Source organism: Vigna umbellata, chromosome 7, assembly GCF_029865625.1.
Source record: "Vigna umbellata cultivar VRB3 chromosome 7, Vumbellata_1.0, whole genome shotgun sequence".
NCBI lineage: Eukaryota > Viridiplantae > Streptophyta > Magnoliopsida > Fabales > Fabaceae > Vigna > Vigna umbellata.
The window spans coordinates 37607953-37630063 of record NC_142171.1 but is presented as its reverse complement, the minus strand read 5'-3'; the positions used below and the strand labels follow the sequence as shown (position 1 = coordinate 37630063).

At 34.6% G+C, this 22111-nt stretch overlaps 3 protein-coding genes and 1 pseudogene across 3 annotated transcripts; 3 read left to right on the top strand and 1 right to left on the bottom strand.

Annotated features, from left to right (window-relative positions):
• The first annotated feature begins 478 nt into the window (after positions 1-478).
• On the top strand, positions 479-6245 carry LOC124821781 (uncharacterized). The gene is made up of 14 exons (XM_047293714.2): positions 479-675; positions 777-870; positions 972-1085; positions 1687-1784; positions 2019-2102; positions 2245-2378; positions 2523-2595; positions 2689-2734; positions 2831-2940; positions 3025-3132; positions 3209-3268; positions 3825-3886; positions 4838-5150; positions 5643-6245. Exons 1-14 carry the CDS (start codon positions 598-600, stop codon positions 5853-5855), a joined length of 1587 nt encoding a protein of 528 aa, XP_047149670.2. The 5' UTR covers positions 479-597; the 3' UTR covers positions 5856-6245.
• Positions 6246-6568: 323 nt separating this feature from the next.
• Positions 6569-10085, bottom strand: LOC124821782 (mitochondrial phosphate carrier protein 3, mitochondrial-like). Its single transcript, XM_047293717.2, has 6 exons — positions 9035-10085; positions 8045-8406; positions 7853-7896; positions 7448-7662; positions 7218-7342; positions 6569-7111 (listed from the first exon to the last, which is right to left on the bottom strand). Exons 1-6 carry the CDS (start codon positions 9350-9352, stop codon positions 7072-7074), a joined length of 1104 nt encoding a protein of 367 aa, XP_047149673.1. The 5' UTR covers positions 9353-10085; the 3' UTR covers positions 6569-7071.
• Positions 10086-10608: 523 nt separating this feature from the next.
• Positions 10609-11883, top strand: LOC124821783 (acyl carrier protein 1, chloroplastic-like). Its single transcript, XM_047293718.2, has 4 exons — positions 10609-10790; positions 11055-11150; positions 11235-11363; positions 11562-11883. Exons 1-4 carry the CDS (start codon positions 10716-10718, stop codon positions 11733-11735), a joined length of 474 nt encoding a protein of 157 aa, XP_047149674.1. The 5' UTR covers positions 10609-10715; the 3' UTR covers positions 11736-11883.
• A 4589-nt stretch (positions 11884-16472) lies between these two features.
• On the top strand, positions 16473-20227 carry LOC148195910 (serine carboxypeptidase-like 45; annotated as a pseudogene).
• Positions 20228-22111: the final 1884 nt, after the last annotated feature.

Genomic DNA, 22111 nt, shown 5'->3' with positions numbered 1-22111 from the left:
CTCAATATGTTTTGTGTCGTGATGCTGCACAAGATTACCATATAAGTAAATGTCACTAAAATTATCACAGTATACCACAGTAACATGAGCGAGAGAAAAATAAAGCTTTAATAGGAGATTGCGGAATCAACAAGATTCGACAAACATTTCGAACCCCTTGGTATTCAACCTCTACACTAGAATGAGAAAGAGTGTGTTAACGCTTTGAAGACCAGGAGATGAGATTGTTGTATAAAACCAAAATTACTAACATGATATTTAGTATTAGTATGAGAGTGTAGGAAATGATGGGGTTGCAAGGAGAAAAAGCCTAACGGTGAAAAGTGTGAATTTTTTACAACAAGACCAACCCAAGTAATTGGGCCGGCAAATCCATTGATGATCCTGGGTTTTTTCTTTTTGCATCGTCCTAGTTGCTTCTCACACCTCTGATTACAGTGTAATGAAACTCCAATTTATTATTGCCTTGAAACCGCCTACGGTATGTATGATTGATGAAAAATCCGACAACTGGTTATCCTTAAACCTCTAAACCCTATCAACAACGTTGGATCCTAATTGACGAAATCTTCAACCTGCTTGGTTCATCCATTCTCCATGGTCATCGCTACACTGAAATTCGCCTGCAAACCCAATCCCCTTCTTCGCTCTGCTCCCTTCCAATGCGTCCGCAAGGTATCACCTTTTTCCTAAAACCTCACCCACCATTCTCATTTTTCCTTATCTTCATTCCCTCTTTCAATTCTCTGTCTCAGTCCTCTTTTTTATTTTCCTAGGTTGTGCCTAAATCTCTCCCCGCGCTTCAGGTAGAGGAATGTAATGCCTCAACCCGTGGACGAGGCAAGGGGACCAGCGAGAAATTCATATTAGGTTTTTCTTTGTTTCAAATGCTTAATTAGATTTTCCTGTATTGATTTATTGAACCTGGTGGTCCTGAAATATTCTTTTTGACATGTGTTGAATTGGTGAAGAAAATAATAGCAAGGTCCCGGCATGGAAGAAATTGGATTCCAAAGAGCTTGGACTTCGGAATTCCATGATAACAGTTCCAACCAGGAAGGTTCTGAATGTGCTGAAGAAAAAGGGTTCGTGCTAATCTCACTCTTCACGTAGCTTTCTCAACCTGGGTCTAGTGTGAAAGAGAGGAAGAGCGTTTTCTTGATTTTGTCTTTTCATATAAGAGGAAAACAACTTGTTTGCGCATGTATGTGAGCCGTGATGGGTGCATTCTTTTCTCTGAACATCTTACCTTTCACTTGTATGTTAATGATTTCGTACTTTTTTCACTTAATGGCTGTATCGAATGATTCAAACTGAAAAAAGAACTGGACTATAGTTCGTTCTTCCTGAACATCTCCCTGGCCTGTGCATGATCTATGGTATAATTAGAAGCCGCTTACTTATTATGACTGCGCAAGACATTGTTTGCTCACTCTTTTAACAAGTGTTGGGCCTTTTTTTGTAGACGTTGTTTGCTTGATTTATTTTCTGCCTGCGCCGGTTATTCGATTGGAGCTATCCATTTTACCAAGTAACTAATAGGGGTCTGGAAATATTAATCTTTACATTTTGTTATGTTCTTCGTGTTTCTGTGTGCACGTTTTAAGATAAGATTCTTTGGATTCTATGTTTGTGTCTGCAAGGGGAGGGAAGTGCATGACTGGTAACCCCTTTTTCTTCTTGTAGGGTATGATGTATACCTTGTAGGAGGCTGTGTTCGAGATCTTGTACTAAAGAAAACACCAAAAGACTTTGATATTATAACTTCAGCGGACCTTAGAGAGGTTACCTTTATTTCTACGTTCATTTTCAAATTGTTGATGTGTGTACATGGCAGTTTACTAAACAACTCTGTGGACCAAGAGATAAGTTATTAGTAATTAGAAGGGCAACATTTGCATTCTGTAAAAGCTAATTTATACAATCTCATTTCAATAATTTTAAAATATACATGTCTATGTTGAGCTTTGTGTCTTCAGACTTTAACATTGGCTGGTGAACCTTAACTCAATTTGCAGGTGAGGAAAACATTTCCGTGGTGTGCGATAGTTGGTAAAAGGTTCCCAATATGTCATGTTCATATGGATGGTACCATTGTTGAGGTTGGTACATTTCCCTTTTGCTTTGAGCATTTTACATTTTATTTGAACTATCTTCTGTGGGTTATTGCTATAATTTTTTCATAAGGGCAGTTTTCTTTTCATTTGCGCTTTTCATGATAGTTTTATTGTTCTTTCTAATTAGGTTTCAAGTTTTAATACTGCTAGATGGAAGTCGAGTGTATACTTCACTCATGGTATTGAGGCACCTAATAACTGTGATAAGAAGGACTTACTTCGTTGGAGGAATTGTTTGAATCGTGACTTTACAATTAACGGGTTGTGCACTGGTTCTTGCCACATTTAAATGAAATTCTATTCCATTTTCTCTCTTCATTTGGCCGCAAATCTGTTTTCTGTAACATGACAATCCACTTTGTATACAATATATATAGTTAGTTAATCAAAGTCTTGCTCTTTCAGGTTGATGTATGATCCATATGCCAGAATTGTCTATGATTACATGGGAGGAATGGAAGATATCATCAAAACTAAAGTATCCATGGATCTCTTTGAAGCTGTTGTTTCTTATATTTTGCCCTTTATAATCAGAAATTTGAGCTTATGTAACTTAATTTTCTATAAATAGGTGCGAACAGTGGTTCCTGCAGCTACTTCTTTTCAGGAGGATTGTGGTGAGTTTTCTGTGGAGGGATGAACGATGTTAAAAAAAAACTACTTCACTCCCATACACATATGTATGACTATCTGACTCGATTTGTTTTCTTCAGCCCGCATTTTACGTGCAATTAGAATTGCTGCTCGCTTGGGGTTTAGTATTTCAAGGGAAACAGCTCAATCTATTAAAAATCTTTCATCTTCAGTGTTAAGACTAGATAAGGTATTTAAAGTGATTTTCATGTCTGCATTATTATATGAACACGTAAGAATATTTTGGCTTACTTAACCCTGTTAATTGTTGTAGAGCAGGCTTCTGATGGAAATCAATTATATGTTGGCTTATGGATCTGGTGAAGCTTCTTTGAGGCTATTATGGAGATTTGGACTTCTAGATTTACTTCTTCCGTTTCAGGCAAATGATGATTCTCTACTTTATTTTCAGAAACTGAGTCATGGAATGCTAGCCTAATTCAGATTTGATATTACAGGCTGCTTATTTTGTCCGCGGTGGATTTCGAAGACGGGACAAAAGAACCAATTTGCTTTTGGTAACTCCATCCTTCTTTAGGAACTTCAGACTTTAGAACATGCAACAATTTAGAATATTTTACTGGCCTTAGTCTAGTGGGAATAGTATACATAATATAACTTTGCTAAACTTAGAACATGTACCATATTTATCAAGTTGTGCATTCAAAAGTATATCTTTGTTTGGAAACTAATAATCTTTCTTCTTTGTTTTCGTGCATACTTGCAAATAACAATTAAACTCTAGCATGCAGAATTCCTTGTTTCTACTTCGTTTAAAATGTTTATTTGTATCAAAACTTGTGTATTCTCATCACCAGACGTTCATTCTTACTGAAATATTTTTAGGGTATGAACGTTAAAGACATCCCATTCCCTTCTACTAAAAAGAAAAAAGACTTCCAAGTTGTGAACAACTAATGGAAGGGATTGGATTTTTGTTTTCAATTTGAATGTGGGTTATTAGATTATCTCAGGATAGTTCCATGTGTTACTTGAGTATTAATTTGAGTTGATAGAATGTTAGCATCGCATTTGCACATTTTTTATTGGATCTTCTTGAAATCTTTTATGCAGTCTTTCTTCTACAATGTGGATAAACTTTTGGCACCAAACCGGCCATGTCATAGCAGTTTATGGTAAGATCTGTCAACAGTGTGGTCTGTTTATTGCTTTACTTTGTTAGTCATGTGATAAACGTAATGTTTAATGCTGAAAAAACAAGGGAATGACAACATCGTACCTATAAATGAATTTTCTATTTTGATGTTGTCCTAGGAGGGTGTGGCCTTGAAGACATAAATGTCAAATTTAGAAGTCCTTTCTCCTTTTCTATTTCAGGGGAAATTTCTCAAAGAATGTTATTCTCCTGACTCTTTTTCCAGAGTTAAGCTCGTAATCTGCATCAGTTTTCTTGTTTTATGAAAGCTTTTCAAGTTATGTAACTATCCCATTGCTTTGTTAAATATTTCCAGTGCCTATGGTTGTCATGAATCCTCTATAATAACTTTGCCCGAGATTATTTTTGGCATGTGTCAATGGGGCTTATAACTTGGAGAGAGTTCTAGAGCAATTGGAACACAGTTTTTTTCCCTCCTAAAAGGATGTCCCAAGTAGGTCCAAACCCAATATCTCAAACACTACCGTGGTCAAAGAGATCATCTTTGTCCATAATCATCTATTCCATCTTTTGCTCAGGTGCATCATTCAGCTATTATCGGATTCTTATATTGATATTATTTCTTAATGCCATTAGATTAAGTACATGATGAATGAATTTGCACCTATACCTGGGAAATGTCTTCTCGTCGTTGATGAATCTTTTTCATTTTTCTTTCTAATGGAGGTTTTGGTTCTTCAGAAATTTATTTTAAAACTGATACTTTGAGAGCTTTTGATTGAACTCAGTTTTTTATATAAACTGTTTGATCACTTTGACATGTCTCTTATAATTTTTGGGTTTTTTCTTCTCATATTTCTTCAATTGTTAGAGTAGGTTCTAAAAACTATCTGATAGCATGATTAGAAATCTTTATAGGCTAGCTACTTGTGTCACCAAAGCAAGACTCATAAGGAATCTGTGCTTTCAGGGTTTCTGTCCTAGCATTACACAAGGCGTTGAGTGATAAACCAAGAGATTGCTCTGTCGTTGCTGCATTTAGCCTGGCACTCCATAATGGTGGAAATTTTTCTGAAGCAATAAGCATAGCAAGGAGGATAAACAAACCACATGATACCAGATTTCATGAGTTGTTAGATCCTTCAGGTCTGGATGAAGAGGATTTGGAAGGTGAGATTCTGGATCTTGCTGAGTCTGTTAAAGGGTCATTGTTTCAGATGACAAATGAGCATTTGGTTTCTGGGGCTTTGGCTGGCTATCCTCAAGCTCCTCATTCAGATCTGGTAAGCATATATATGTGTGTGTATATATATATATATATATATATATATATATATATATCATATAGATTGTATACATTTTTCTGGATAATGCTACTCAGTAGATGAATTGAACTAGTATAGAAGCCATTCGTTCATCATCCATAAAAAAGAAACTCACTATTTCCCTAAAATAGTACACACACAAATGCAAGCATGCAAAGAAACAAAAGATAGAAAGTGTAATCTTTGTATAGCACAATTGACATCAATGTAGTTGTTAAATTAACGATTAAGAAATCGAATTATATACTTGGAAAATTAAACTATTTTGTTTGTAATTCCTTGATTGGCAATTGATGACGATGGTAGACAAGTCAATTAAACACGTAAACCAGATATTGGATGCTAATTGGATTATTGCTCAGCAATTTAAGGCTTGCTCTATTGATATTTTGGCTAATTAATCTTGGTTATCATCATTAATTATACTGTTAATCGTTCACAATTTGACAGGCGCTTATCCCATTAGCAATGTACCTAAAAGCTGTCGACTTTTTTGACTGTGTGAAAGTAAGTGCTGGTGAGAATTTTTTGTCAAAGAAAGGTAGAGAAATTAATTATGAGTACTTAGCTCGTGGAGACCTACAAGAAGTAAGGCATGTGTTTGCAAGGATTGTATTTGATACAGTATATCCACTACACCTAGACCAAAATCAGTCCAAATAAGGCACTGGATTTTCATGAGGCTAGTTTGAAGTTTTGAGAAATTTGATGCTGGACTAGGCATTCATTGTCTCAAGTAATAATCGTTGAAAGTTGGAATAATGTGTGGTGAAGGTGCATTTGACAGGGTACTTGCAGGAATGATCATCATTGACTTTGTCATGAGCAAGTGGTAGGCTAAATAGGCAGCGGATAGAAGAGTGACAAACAGTTTCCACCCGCAAAAAGATTTTTGCCCTTTTCTTTTTGTTCCCAAGTGTCTAATTATTTTTAGTTTAACAAATATCAATCTTACATTTAGTTGTCTTGTCATGTATATATGACAATTTTAGATTGCCAAATCATTCAGTTGCCAAAAAGTCAGTAATGTTGAATTTATTCATTAAATTGTCATACGTATCTTGTCCTGAAAAACAAAATTGTTGTCATCCCCTGTGGCTCAACGATGCAAGCCAATACCACGAAATTTGGGGTTGACTGATTTTTTTCAGACTGATTTTTGAAGTTTTATTCATGTTGGATTGAAATGAGAATTCTTGAACTTAGGTGTAAAATTTTCTTTATATCATTCACTACATATCAATCTGTCTATATATTATTATTATTAGTTAACATTGTTATCTATGTGCTGGTGGTTTTATTTATTTATCTTGGATTAAAGAAGAAACAAAGATGATCCATCTTGTAGTTTACGGGCAGATTTTCAAGACACATCGCCTTTTTCTTTTGCCACTTTCCATTTATCTTTTTTGTAATTGTTTTTGCAAATCCTTTTATGGAAGCTAGCTTTCATATTATAAGAAGTTTAGATGATGTGGAGTAAGAAGGAAGGGCTCGGCTTTGTAGATAGCATTGCCCCGTAGAATATTCTATGATGAACTCAACTGAGACAGTCATAGCCTCTACATCAAGACAACTTTCCTTTTTTCTTCTTTTCATAAAACGGAAACCCATAAAAGCTTCCTTCATTCCTTGAGATATTTGAGTAGAGCTTTTATATTGGACAAGTATGATAGGAAGTTTAAATTAGGAAAAATAGTTCTACATTTCATAAAACACTAATTGTCATGCCCGTGGAAACAAGATTGTCTCTCCTTTTTGACAATCGAACTAAGAATCCAATACAATTTGAAGAAAATGAAATGAAGGACAAAATCTAAACATAGATTATTTTTGACAAAAAAAATCCCCTTTCGCATATCCTTAGTATCTCTGATTTCTACTTAACAGGTGCAGGAGCACTTCCTCCAGTAGTAGGCCTGAAAAAGCAAACAAAAAAAAATGTCATTTGACATGGCAGAGAAGGATGTGATAGAAACTAAGGACATATGATGTGATGACATAGTACGATAGTAGGCTACTTACAGTCCTACAAATACTTTAAATGAATCATAGAGTCCCCACTGTGCTCCGGTTAGTGTTCCAATCATAACTATACGAAGAGGAAGGCCACGAGTGAAAAGACCTACTACCCCAATTTTCTTCACAGCCTGTAAATCCAGCAACAGTTAAAAGACAATGAAGCATTACATCACAGAATGTGTTGTGTGAATGTGGTGTATGATTCTTTTCCTATGTGCTATTTAAGGACTCACATCACCAATAGTGGCTCCCTTGGCATTGTTGAGAAAAGAAACGAGGTTGTCGGCAGGATGTGAGACAACTGCACAGAGCACACCTGCTATGTATCCAGCTGCAAAACTCACTCCAAGCTGCTTATTTTTGCTGCACTTCTCCTTTGGGACTGGGATGACGTTTTTGTAGATCATCTCCACAACGGTCTCAAAGGAAGCAAATTTCATCATCGTGTCTGACACGAAACAAAAGTGTAATATAAATGAGAATAAAATCAAATAAAGAAGATGAGCATAGCCTATTGGCAGAATGCAACTTAGGATTCCGTAATGCTAGCTTCAAACTTTTGCGTCCCACACAAAATTAATGCCAAGGTTATAGACTAATGAACTGGTAACACAAAATATGGAATTATTAAAACTTACATGGAATTTGACGCCCCCAAAGAGGAACTATACCTTTATACAACCTGGATATGAAATCAAATTCATCAGATTTGGATTCCAAAACCTAAAACTACTGATACAGAATAGCTACGCTGGGCACATCCTATGCAGTTGTCAGATTTGATATATACGTATTATTCAAAAACCATAGTTAAAGACCAAAAAGCATACCCAGAAACACCGTCGGCCTTGATAAACTTGGGCAACCCATCTGATAAACCTCGAGCAAAGCCAGGCTGAGTTTGTACACGAACTTTGACAGCCTCCATAGGGCAAAGGGCAATATCAGCAATAACTTCAGCTGAAGCAGAACCGGCTAGATATATGATCGTTTTGTACTTCACTGCATTCTCGGGTCCTGCAAGGTCTGAGTAATACTTCTTGAAGAATTCATAAAACCCAAACTTGCATGCTCCTTGAGCACTGTACCCCAGCAGAGTAGGCACCCATCCCCTGAAGAAACCTTTAGCACCCTGTTCCTTCAGTAACACTCCAAATCCCGATGTGATGTTCTTGTACTTTACAGGATCAATCTGAAAATAACGTCTAACATTAATTTGTACAACTTTTTCTCTCTTCATTATTATGAAAAAATCTTTGGAACAAAATTTAAGCAACTTATTGCAGAACGTTGAAGATGTAAATGATGTATAATTGAGGTAGAAAAATGTTGGAAAACAATTATAGTTCATCTGAAACACCATTCTAAGAGCATGTTTTGGTTTCTCCAGTGTATTTTCCACACAATTCAATCTTTGTAGAGAGACTAGTCCTTTCAGGTAGACCTAACCCTTGTGGACCTAAAGGAATTCATTTAAGCTAAAACTCTTCCAGCCTATTTCTTTCTTTTTCTTCATTAATAATAATAACATTATTCATCTGACTCTAATACCCGAGAGTACAACAACAAAGCCAGTGTATATGAAAATTGCTGCATGGATCACACAGTCTTAACTTGGTTAAAGACCAAGGTTTCACAGATGTTATTTACCAAGAAATTTCTCTTGACGCTGTTTAAGAAAATACAAGCTTCGTATCACTTGGACCAATATTTATTGTTTTCATCCGTGTGATGACATCTTTTGAAATACCATTGGAATGATATGATGGAGGAGAAAACAGTTGAATGAAAGAGAGATCCTGAAAAGGAAAGAAAATAACCTGCATGTTGCACTTGACAAGATCGAGAGGAGTGACAGCCATGTGGGTGAGTCCACAACTGAAGACCCCACCGGCACTGCATGCTGCATAGTAGGCAGGAGAAAACATGCGGATTTTCTCTTTTGGTGAAAGGATCACGGGACTCTTGGCCCCACCCTGCGCTGGTAACGATGAGGATGATGAATGCGATGCAATGGAGGATGATGATGGTAGCAATGGCAACCCATGATTGGTGTTATTACTCAAATGGGACTGTATTTTTGATGAGTATAAGAATTCAGGAACAAGAGAGTGGCGAGATTGATCTGAGGGAGCCATTGAGACCTGACAAAGAGAGTTTTATTTTTTTGTGTTTTTGTGTGACTATGTTTCTGTCAATCGTAAACAGAAGTGGGATAATAGAATGTTGTTGTCTAAGATGGGCGACAAAGTGGCAGGGTTTGTGGTTAGAAAGTATGTATGAAGGGTGAAAATGAAGAACAGAAAACGTGAATCATGTGAGTGAGATCCTTTCATGTCCCTTATTTTCGCAGTCTTTTTATACAGAGGCTATTTCTGTTAGCTTTTGACTCTGTAAGCTTTCCATTTTTCATGCAACAGTTTCACTCTTCACAGTTATTAATCTTTTTTTTTTTACACAGCTTACAATCCACTTTTAAGATATTTAAAATTATTTCAAATGTGGAAGGTCTGCAAAAAAGCACTGTGTAATTTTAGCTCAATCACATTTATAAACTATTCATTTCCATTGAGGATTTGTTTTTATTAAATTGTGGATAGTAGGTTTGAAGATGAAAACTTATGTTGTGTCTAGATAAATAACTAAATTATATATTTATTTCATTAAGGAAACTCAAGCATTTCAATTAAAAATAAATAAAATAAATTATACTTTGCCACTGATGTACACGCTTCATCAAATGAGTTTATCTTATAAACTTAATTACATTTGTTAGCTCCTTCTGTTCCCAAACATAAGGTAATTTGGTTTCAAAATATGCACACAGTTGACCTAAGGGTAAGGCCAAAGAAGCATTGGCTTCAGGGCCCTCCTAAAAATAAATTTATTTACTAATGACCTTTCAAGAAAATAACGTCTACTTGATAAATGATATTAATGTATAGAGTTTTGATAAAAAAAATTAAAGAGTAACTAGTAAATACTTGTTTTAAACAAAAAGACTCTTAAAAATTGTGTTTTTCTTATAACTATAGTGATGTTATGAATCATTCATCATATTATACAAAAACAATCTCTTACTTGCTAAATATTCAACACTCTCAGATAAACATAATGTATTGTATAAATTTGCTCATAATTGATTTTGGTATGAAATAAGTTGTTCTCTTTTAAGACATATAGCATGGAACCTGACTCTAACATGGTACTTGTTTTCATGTGGCCGCTAAATTGGGAAGACGATGATTCAGACAGTATCCAGTAACTGATAACTGCCACCTCAGATATGGATAGAATCTTACATTAAAGAGCAACCTCAACCACTCCTTCATTCCCTTCTCTGATTTCATCCACTATACACCAAAAACATGTTTTACTTTCCAACTAAGCACAAACTACACACAAGTTGCCTCAAATATTCAACATTCTCACTTCATAAACCCAAACCCTATCTCTTATCATTTCCCTCTCTCTGCACCCAAAACCTTACCTTCAATCACAATGGCAATGGCATCTCTTTCAGCCACTTCTCTCACCTTCCAACCCTCTCTCAACTTCTCTACAGCCTCTACACAGGTTCCAAATCCCACACTCTCTCTTTCCAAAACTTCAATTTCTTACAACTACTAACAACAAAAGTTATAACCTTATAGTTCTATCTCACTCTTTTCAACTCACTTCTTTCATTTTTCATTTGATTATTCTTGTACCTGCTTCGACTTACCCTTTTAGTGATTTTTCAAAAACCCAATTCAAATTTTTTAATATCAATGCAAGTGAAAGTTTGAAAGGTGTATAAAGGAACATGATTTGATTTGGGTAGTGGAAATCAACATGCAGGGGTGTTACAAAACTTCAACTTTGGGTGCAGTTTGTGTGGGAAGGAATAGGAGAAGCTTCCCTTCTTTGAGATCCTCCCGTTTCCGCATTTGTGCAGTGAGATTTGGTCCCTTCTGAGTACTCTTTCCCTTAAAACTTGCAATGACAGAACTTAAAGTTTGAGTTTTGTGAATTGGGCAGGTGCAGGCACAACCAGAAACAGTAGAGAAGGTGTGTGAAATTGTGAGGAAACAACTTGCTCTGTCCACAGAATCCGAGCTTACCCCAGACACCAAATTTTCAGATCTTGGTGCTGATTCCCTTGACACTGTAAGATACAAAACTTTCGTAAAAGATCGTTTTCTGCTACATTTGATTCAGAGGCTTCACTTATAATATTTAGCATGAAAAACAGAAGTTTGTGTAGTACATTGTGTGTTAGTTATTTGTAGGGAAATTTGTTGTCGTTGTGATGTGAGTGAAAGAGTTGAATTATAAATAATTCATGTTGTTGTAATGTTGTGGCAGGTGGAAATAGTGATGGGTTTGGAGGAGGAGTTTGGCATCAATGTTGAGGAGGATGGGTCTCAGAACATCTCAACAGTTCAAGAAGCAGCTGATTTAATAGAGAAACTGGTTCAAGAGAAAAAAGTGGACCAAAACAATGCAACTGAATCAGCTAAAACAGCTGAATCAGCTTAATCATTTGTTTATTTTTCCATTGTGATTTTCTTCAACTTCATATTTCGTAGAATTGGTTTGCCCAAAAGCCTTTTATTTTTGTTTCAAATCATAAGCGTCTCATTTGGTTTTGTAGGGAATGATATTAGGTGATGTTACCTTTTTCTCATATTCAAGTGCTTAATTTTCTTTCTGCTCTTTCAAATTGGAAATTAAACAGCAGCATGCTCTAACTTAAATTCTTCAGTCAACAGCATTCTTTCTAATGAAATTATAATTATTTTGTTGTTTTTTTTCATTCAGAATATCACATTAGAAATAAAGTAATGTAATTATAATTATTCAACCAAATTTGTACCGTTGAACCGATAAAACCTTGAATTATTTCATTATTATAGGTTTGGTAATAGTTCGACAAACAGTATTGTGTGGTATTGTTTGTAGAGAAATTATGAGGTGATATTCAACCATCACATTTCTATAGTTTCAATCAACATTCATGTATTTAATTTGTTTAATTATAAATGTACTATACTTATAATTCATTTTGGTCATATTATATATATATATATATATATATATTCTTTTACTTAATGAATCCCTAATTTTAAAAAAGACTTAATTGATTTTTATTTTTTGATGTTAATGTCTTTTGTAACAAAATTTAGATTTGTTATAAAATATGGATTATTTTCTTACAAGAGTGACATTTTAAAATATGAAAAACTCAATAGAAAATAATCCTAAATTTAATAGGTGAGAGACCTAAATCTTGAGATATGATACTTATAAATCGTATTAACATCTATTTCACATGAGGTTAAAAATATATTTAATCGTAAAATAAAATATTAATTTTTTTTATAAAAATAAATACTCTTAAAATAAAATATAACATTTTTGACATCACGCAAATACTTTTACATGCTGTGGTGGTATATTATGTTGATTATGTATTTACTAACTTGTAGCACTTTCATCCATAAACCAGATAAGCAATTTGTCAATAACTCTCATTACATTAAGGATGCTCTGAGCTAATCGAGACAGGAACTTGGATTAAATATGATGTATTTAGAAGTTATAAAATATATTTGGATTTTTCTGAATTTTTTATATTGTTTTCTTTTTGTGTATATTTAAAATCCATTGATTATAATATTGATTTTCATATTTTATAATATATAAAAAACTTTTTAATATATTAATATCAGTATATAATAAAAATTTTGGTACCAAAAATCAAGTACAGAAAATCTAGATTCGTTATAAAATATAATAATTAAATAAAATGAAAACAAAAACCGAATATTTATTATTTTATAAGAAAAAAAACATTTTACCTTCTATCGGTTTCAAATTGTTTGTTTCTCTTAAGCTTTTTAATATAATTCGGTAGCTATAAACACTATGATAAAAGTACATTGAGATTTTTCTTCATTCTTAATTTCATACCTCCAAATTTATTTATAAAAACTTTATAAAAATAAATTTAGATGATGTTCAATTTTCTTTATCTAATATAAGACTTAAATTCATTTAAATTCTTAAACATTTTATATTATTCAATATAAAATTTAGACAAAATTAATTATTGGTTCTGTCATTTTAGCTATTTATATATGAATTTTAATTATACGATGATGTTTAAGTGCTGTTTGAGACATTAGGTAAAAGGTGAAGCTATTGCTTTGAATGAATTTTGACTTTAATTTATGTATCGAACTTCAACTATATCATTTTCCTTTTCTCAATCCGTTTATCTTTTTTCACACCATTCTTTCTCTTGTGAAATGCAAAAGGTAGTGTATTGGATTTTAGGCCAAATTTGAAATTGGACATGGTTGAGGTGAGGGGAGGTTCCTGTGTTACACAAACACTAATAACATTCGAGTCAACTATATAAATGATTGACGTCACTCTTTATTCAAAATCTTAAAACAATGAGTTAATGGGTCTTTCATCTTTATAAGATGCTCTACTTTCTCATTTCTATCCAATATGGGACTTATAATAACACTTGGATTCCCAACAGATTAAGTATTGTAATACCAAACAGGACGTGCAAGAGACTGGTTGAGCACTGTAGCATACCAATAGGATATGCAGGAGATTGGCCGAGCACTATAGCAGACCAGGCAGGACATGCAGGAGGCTGATCGAGCATTGCAACAGACTGAGCAGGACATACAAGAGACTTATTAAGCACTATAGCATACCGGATGGCTATTAAGGAGACTAGTTAAGCTGTTGGGAAGCTCGACTACATTTTGTTCCGCTCATTCACAACATGTGGGAATGTACTTGTAGAAGACACTTTGATTCTTAAATCAGTAGGTGACAGTTCGAATGACTAAAGATACATATTGTGTGCATGATCTTGAAGTCATTATTTATATTAGTTATGATGAACTTTTATATTTTGTTGGTCTAAAAATCGCTCAATCACATCTTAATCTACTTTAGGATCTTAATGAGTCATTATCGCTAATAATATGATCATATTGTGTCTCATCAACCATGTTGTTTGGATGATCAACTTAAGTGATAGATCTAGTAATCGATCTGGTGGTTGGCCTCGAATCCTTTGGATTGGTCTAGTGCCTTTGGGAGTTTGGCCATATGGAAGTAAGAATTTTTCACACTATAGTCGAATCATAATATCTCAGTTCATTCTTTTAGGATTTAATGTAATTTTTCTTTTGTGCCTACCAGCAAATAACTTAATATGCCAAACCACATACTATTTCCTATCCTATTCAATTAAAAACCTTAAGGACAGTCTTATATCTCTCCTCCTCTTTCTAACTTATTAACATATTTTTATCAAACTAAAACTACAATGTAAATGGTGGTTAAAACTGAAAGACTTATTGTTTTATAAAAATTAAGGGTAAATAATTTTTTTCATAAATTTAAAACTTAATTTTAGTGTGCTTGATTTTGGTTTCTATTTCTATTCGTACTCAAGAGTCCATAGTTGGAATTTGGAACCTAGGAAGAAACAAACAAAATTGTGAGAAAGTGGAACACCGTATTAAAAACATCCATTAATCTATTCTCTTAATACTTTAGATTAAGAATGATATTAATGTCTTTTAGGCCCATTGCTATGATGTCTCCTTAGTTAACCGATGGTTAGTCTTAACCGGTTCAGACGGCGTTACGAAAAGAGGGGTTTTCGTGAATGTTGAAGACACTCCCCCTAATAGAATCTACAGTTTTATCATGGTGGAGGGTGATAGCACCCCAGATCATAAAAAGAAGGAAATTGTAATTAAATAGTAAAAGTGGATCAGCTTTTTTCTCCACTCTCATCTTTTACGTTTAGAAAACCAAAAGATTGAACAAAGTAAGAGCAGTTCCTTTTCTACTCTGCAACACATTATCATACTCCAAAACTCTACTAACCACTTCCACCGTTTCACGTTACTATAATATTAAGCCATATTGATGTCACATAAATTTCCCTAAGCATGGAGAACGAACACCGAAGCGGGTGGGTGTTAGCTGGGACTAGAATTCGTGTTTGAGAGTTGATAGAAAGTTGTCAATACACATACACCAGTGACACTATAGTGCAGCTAATGATGAAAAATCTGAAGCCTTCTGCAAAAGCTATGAAGGTAGGGACCCTTTTTTTCTCCTTTACCAGTTCTATGAGCTGCATGCATATATATAACACAACCCCACCATATATGTATATCATATTTGTCTTTTTATGGCTTGTTTGTTCTAATGCTTATACCACTTTCTTATGTTTTTTCTTCCTTACTTTGGTAAATACAGTGCTTCAGTGACTAGACTTGGTTGCAATTACATTATGATCAGACCATCCTTTTTTCCTAAGTTCTAAGAGTACTTGTGTGTGTGTTGTATATATATATATATATATATAGGGTCCAATGATATCATAAAGATCTATAAATTGATTTAACACAGCTGGTGAAGTGATGAATTGAGGGAGGCCCCCCTGAAGAATGAAAAAGTTGGCATGTGAGTTTGTATATGAAAAGAAAAAGAGAAGTGATTTATTTATGTTGGAGGGTAGTTGCTTTGTATAACCAGGACAAAAAGGTTTGGAAGAAAAGGAAAAGAAAGAATCAAGGTTTGCCCTATCATTATGAGAAAAGCCTTTTCACAACTGGTCAAAGGAAACCAGTTCATCCCCACATAACAACATAAAGAAAAGTCCTTAACCACCTCATTTCATTTCCCCTTTGGATTTCAAATCCATTCCATTCAAGTTTCAACAGTATGGTTCTGAGGGAAATCTCATCATCAAGCTTATTATTACTAAGTCCTCAAATATCCCACCAAACTTTGTGCATGGAAGACAAGTAGAAAAGAAAATAAGTGGCAAGTATATGATTCATCCTTAAAGAAAAAATTGATGGTCAATGATGTATTTGAGAACATTATATCACTAGCTTCTCTGACATCCTACGATATAGTGGTCAATTACAAGAGTAGGATTGTTAAATTTTCCTTGGAATCTCCATACTGTAACCACTTTGTAGCTGTGCAAAATCCTGCCCGTACTTGTTGATCAAGAAAAGTTCATCAATCAAACAAGCTTTCGGGAAAACCAAAAACAAACCGTGTATCTCTCTGCATACAACCTGCAATATCCCCAAGGTGCTAAGTACTCATATTCTCTGGTGACTCAGAATGCAGAAAAAATGAGTTACTTTTTTTTGTAATCATAAAATATAAAACATTAGTAATTTTAACTCAAATTTTAAAGAATGAAAGAGACACCGCCCTCTTGGTGTGTGGTAAAACAAAAAAACAAAAAAGGTTACAACTTACAAGGTATTTATGCTTGATGCATCAACACTAAAAGTAGAACTACAAGTCTAAAAGAAGATTCACAGACTGTAATTCTCAAGGTAGCCCACATTCCAATAGCTAATTTCTTTTTCATAGCAGCAAGCTTTATAAACAGACTCTTATAGCATTTGGAGGCCCAACAATGTATACAACTTTCTTTTTGCTTCACAGTATAGACAGACTCGATACACTAAGATCTATACCCCTCATACATCACTTTCAACACCGTTTTCTAGCAAGCCTGCAAGCAAAAAACATGATAAAGCTAGAACTGTAATCATAGAATGAATTTAAAAGCAGCTCCCAATCACTAAGTGGCCCACAATTAACCTCATGCAGTAAATACTCAGTAACACTGTACCAGTTTAAAAGCAGCACACACCTCTCTCTCTTTCTGGTACTGCTTTGCCTTAGTCCTACTCTCTCTCTCTCTCTCTCTCCGTTTTTGTGAAAAATGAAGAACTTGCCAACATGGAAAACCATGGCAGTGACTGTGGTGTTGCTTCAATTGAGCTTTTCCTTGGAGATTTTCTGTCTCTCTAATCATGCAGATAGAATTGTTCGGCTTCCCGGGCAACCCAACACACGCTTCCAACAGTTCTCAGGATATGTTACAGTGGATGATCTCAAACACAAAGCTCTCTTTTACTATTTTGTTGAATCAGAAACTCATCCATCTTCAAAGCCTCTTGTTCTCTGGCTCAATGGAGGTCTGCAATCTCTATCTTGGTACAACTATAGTTATGTAACACTGGCAAATCAGAATAAGTTCAAGACTTTGGATAAAAAGTATATGCATAATCAGTGTAGAATATAGAGCATTTAGTTTCAGAATATGCTTTTAAAATTTTCTAGAAAGACATTAAATGTATAAGCTAATTTCTGTTTTGTACAGGACCTGGCTGTTCTTCTCTTGGAGTGGGTGCATTCTCTGAAAATGGACCTTTTAGACCAAATGGGGAAGTTCTGATTAAAAACGAGTACAGTTGGAACAGAGGTAATCCATGGAGGCACTGATCATTCCATTATAAGTGCAAGAATTGCTCCAATATGATAAGAGTTACATTGTAATGCAGAGACAAACATTTTGTATTTGGAGACACCAGTTGGAGTGGGGTTCTCTTATGCTAAAGGTGGCTCTTCCTATGAGACTCTGAATGATGAGACAACAGGTAATCTACCTTCCATTATCAATTGCTTTGGAACTTTGTTCATTTTATTATTTTTTTAATCTTTTGAGACAAATAAGCTCTTCTTTAGAAAGCTTCTTTAAATCATATCTTCTGTCAAAAAAGGAACGTACTCTATGTTTAGGCTTTTAAAAAGTTGAGACAAAACAGCAATTAGTGCTAAAAATGCGACACAACTTTTGCATGATACGATGTACTCTCTTTGTTTATTCATCCCTTGTCCTTACATTAGAATGCTATTGTTCTTATTTCAACATCACAGTCCTTGAATACACAAAGCCATTATTCCCTTCTGTCTCCTGAAGCAGTAATTTTCATTTCTCAAGCCAGGGACAATCTTGTATTCTTGCAACGCTGGTTCAACAAGTTCCCTCAATTCAGGCACAGAGATCTGTTTCTAGCAGGTGAAAGCTATGCAGGTATGCATGCCACGTCACTGTTCAGTCATCATTTCTAGAAGAACTCAAATTTCTAAATGCCAGTTACGCATTAAACAATCGCTATTATCGGTTATTACACACTTTTCTTTATCAAAAAACATCAGGGCATTATGTTCCACAACTTGCAAAGCTCATGATTGAAATAAACGAAAAGGAGAAGTTATTCAATCTGAAAGGCATCGCCGTAAGTAACAAAAACACCATTTATTTATCAACCATGGTTCTCTTTTAGGACATTTCTAGCAATGCATAATGCCAAGCTGGTCTCTTTTATTGCAGTTGGGTAACCCAGTTCTAGAATATGCCACTGACTTGAATTCAAGGGCCGAGTTCTTCTGGTCTCACGGTTTGATATCTGATTCAACGTACAAATTGTTCACTACAGGCTGTAACTATTCCCGGTACGTCAGTGAATACTACAGAGACTCGATTTCTCCGCTTTGTTCAAAAGTTTTGAGGCAAGTAGCCAGAGAAACCAGTAAGTTTGTGGACAAATATGATGTCACCCTTGATGTTTGCATTTCATCAGTGCTTTCACAATCCAAAGCTATTTGTCCTCAAGGCCAAGTGAGTTTTTTCTCATTTTTTCTTTCTTAATGGATGTTTTTTGGAAGTGTCATCCACTAGAGATAAGGTCAAATTATAATATACAAGTGGGGTGCAAACCTCACCTTACAAGCCGGTTTTGTGAAATTGAATTAAGCTTCAAACCACTTTCTAATAGTTTCTTATATCACCTTTTACCTTTTATACTTCTGGTTATTTCGTTTTTCAAATTGACTTTTCATCATATCTTAAAGAACTTGATGCCTCTTGCCAAACAGAAAACAAATGAGAGCATAGATGTATGTGTAGATGACAAAGTTACTAATTACTTGAACCGAAAAGATGTACAAGAGGCGCTCCATGCCAAGCTTGTCGGAGTCCGAAAATGGGATGTCTGCAGCAAGTAATTTCTTCAAAACTCAACAAAATGGAAAAAGAAAGTTTATCATTCATCGTTCTAGTTGGTTACCCTAATGGATTTGCTTAATTGGTCATGAAAGATAAGTAATCATAGTAAAGTTACTTTGAAAATATTACCAATCCCAATAACATGTATTGTGACATTGTGTTAGCAACAGCATTTTGAACTATGATATGCTCAACCTGGAGAAACCTACACTCCCTGTTGTTGGATCACTCATAAAATCTGGAGTTCGGGTCTTAATTTACAGGTATAACTAGACCAAAACTATTTCCTTCTCCGTGTTGATTGTATTTGCTTCAGTTACTTGAACTTGAAAGTTCATATGTATGCTTTTCAAATACCATGTACAAATTAACATAAGCATGTTCTGTTTCACTATAGTGGAGATCAAGATTCAGTAATTCCACTGACTGGAAGCCGCACCTTAGTTCAAAAGCTGGCTAGACAACTAGGACTGAATACAACAGTCCCCTACAGAGTATGGTTTGAAGGCCAACAGGTACATACTAATACTACTTAACATCTTGCTTAAAGCTTGTTATATTATATCTGATTGCAAGATAATGGTAGGAAGCATTTTTTTTTCTTGGAAGTAAAAGACTATAAAATATAATCCAACTTGTTTAATATATATACATCATGAACTGATGTGAGTTTACAAATTTTTTGTTTAGGTTGGTGGATGGACTCAAGTTTATGGCAGTATCCTCTCATTTGCTACTGTCAGAGGTGCCTCTCATGAAGCCCCTTTCTCTCAGCCTGAAAGATCATTTGTTTTGTTCAAGTCATTCTTGGAAGATAGGCCTCTGCCTGAAATTTTCTGACAAGACTTAGTTTTTTCTCTAATCTAGTTGAGGGATTGTAAGTAAGCTTCAATTTGTACTATATAACTATTAAATTTACTTTAATTTCAAAAGAAAAATTTAAGGGGAGAGGAGAAATATGAGTCACATGTGAATTTACTTCCATGATGGGGTGCTTGTTTGTTCATTGGACTGTCAAATGTAAAGTGGATCCTTGGCTTAGAGAACTTCTGTAAAAATGTAGCCAGAGAATGCAAAATGTTGTTTTTTTCTTAAATACTCTTTCATTTTTGTGGACTTTATTCAATATGAAACTCATTTTTTCGATGTTATCTAGATCGTTAAGAACAAAACTGTACACGGTAGGCAGTGTATGTATTCTAATAGTACTTCTTACCAAGTAGCAAAACTTTTAAAGTTTGGCTTAAGAAACTTCTGCTGTTCTGCTTTATAATGAACAAAAGTCACTCAGAAAAGTAACAGCATATTGATAATTTCATCATGATAAATCACTCTATCTTTGAATAAAATGTACATATATTTTATCGAGTAATTCATTTTACAAATGTTTTTGAATGATCATTCTAATGAAGCAATTCCTGTTATACCATGTAATCTTATTTTTTTTCAGTAAAATGCACATCTAAATCATACTTAATACATTTACATATTGGTGTTTTACTTTGTCCATAGCCAACAGTGTGATTTTCAAGAATGAAGACAAAATGGGGTGCCTCCCCCTATGTGTGATAAGAAGCTTTCCAACTGTCCATACTTTAATAATGGCCTTAGCAGTGCCAAATAGCTTCAGCATGGTGATGAACCTAAACTAGGGATCTATCTATAGGCTCTCAGGCGTTGACTTTTATTCCATCTACCTTTGTCTGTCATAATTTTTATAACTATGTAGCAAAATTATCTTTTGACAACCACTTCTTTTTCTGAACTATTATACTGTTCTTAGTTGTATGGAGTATCAGAATTGTAAAAATATGATAAACATGTGATCTTAAAACCATGCTTTGTTGTTTCCCATGGAAAAGCATGTCATCTGGGAATTGTTGGTTAAGCTAAAGACAAAATCATTTCTTGAAGAGAGTTTGTACAAACTCATTGGCCTCACTTCTGATTCTGATCCTATTTCTCTTATGTGCAAGAAACGTGCGCTGAAATGGTTTGCTTTTATAGCTCTTTATCGTACAAAGATATAAAAAAAGTAAGACCTATCAATTTAGTATTCGAATTTGATGTTGTTGCATGCTGAGATAGCAGCAAAGTGGGTGTCTTGTTCGTGTCTCTCATCCTTTATAGGTATAGCGTGTATTGATGGTTTCTTTAGTCCTTTAATTTGAATATTTTTGTCTACATCCAAAAAGATAAAGAAAAAAATCATAAAAATAGTGAAAGATTACATTTTGAACGAAAAAATCACCTGAATATGTTTTTCTTGGATCGTATTTCCGACAAGATTGAGAGAAAAGATTACATTGTCTTGCCAAAAAATGTTGCTGGAGTGACCACACGGATAGAGGTTGCAAATAAATGTATGTTTAGGCAGGTGAAATTGTTCTGAGTGTGATATTTTAAAATTAACAAAAATACGATATTGTAATATTATTACTCGGAGTTCATCTTTCAGGCTTCGTTTATTAAATAAATTATCCTAATTGTTTTCATTTAGTTATGTTATGTATTAAGGATATTTATGTAATAACATAAATATCTTAGATATTTTAGACAGTTAAGATATTTGTCAAAGCCACTAGCCACATTTTTAGGTAAGGTGGTTATTTTTTATTTTGCTTATAAATACAGTGACAGGACCAAAGTCTAGGTACGTTTCTTTTTATGCTCTAGAGATCCTAAGTATTATTTCAGAGCAGTATCCAATTACTCTCTTGAGAGCTTCAGCTCCATAACTCACATCTGACTTGAGCGTCGGAGTATCTTTGCAGGTACCTCCCCCTCCTTTGGCGAATATGAAGAACAACAATTGAAGAAATGCAAGCGTCCCAGACAACCAAGAGCAACAAAGACACACAGGAAAATGTACACCGAAACATTTTGGCGCCCACCGTGGGGCCGAGTGCAATCCCAAAGAAGCCACAAGGAGAGCCTCGGCCTCCACGAATCATTTTTTCGGATAAGCTACTCCATCAAG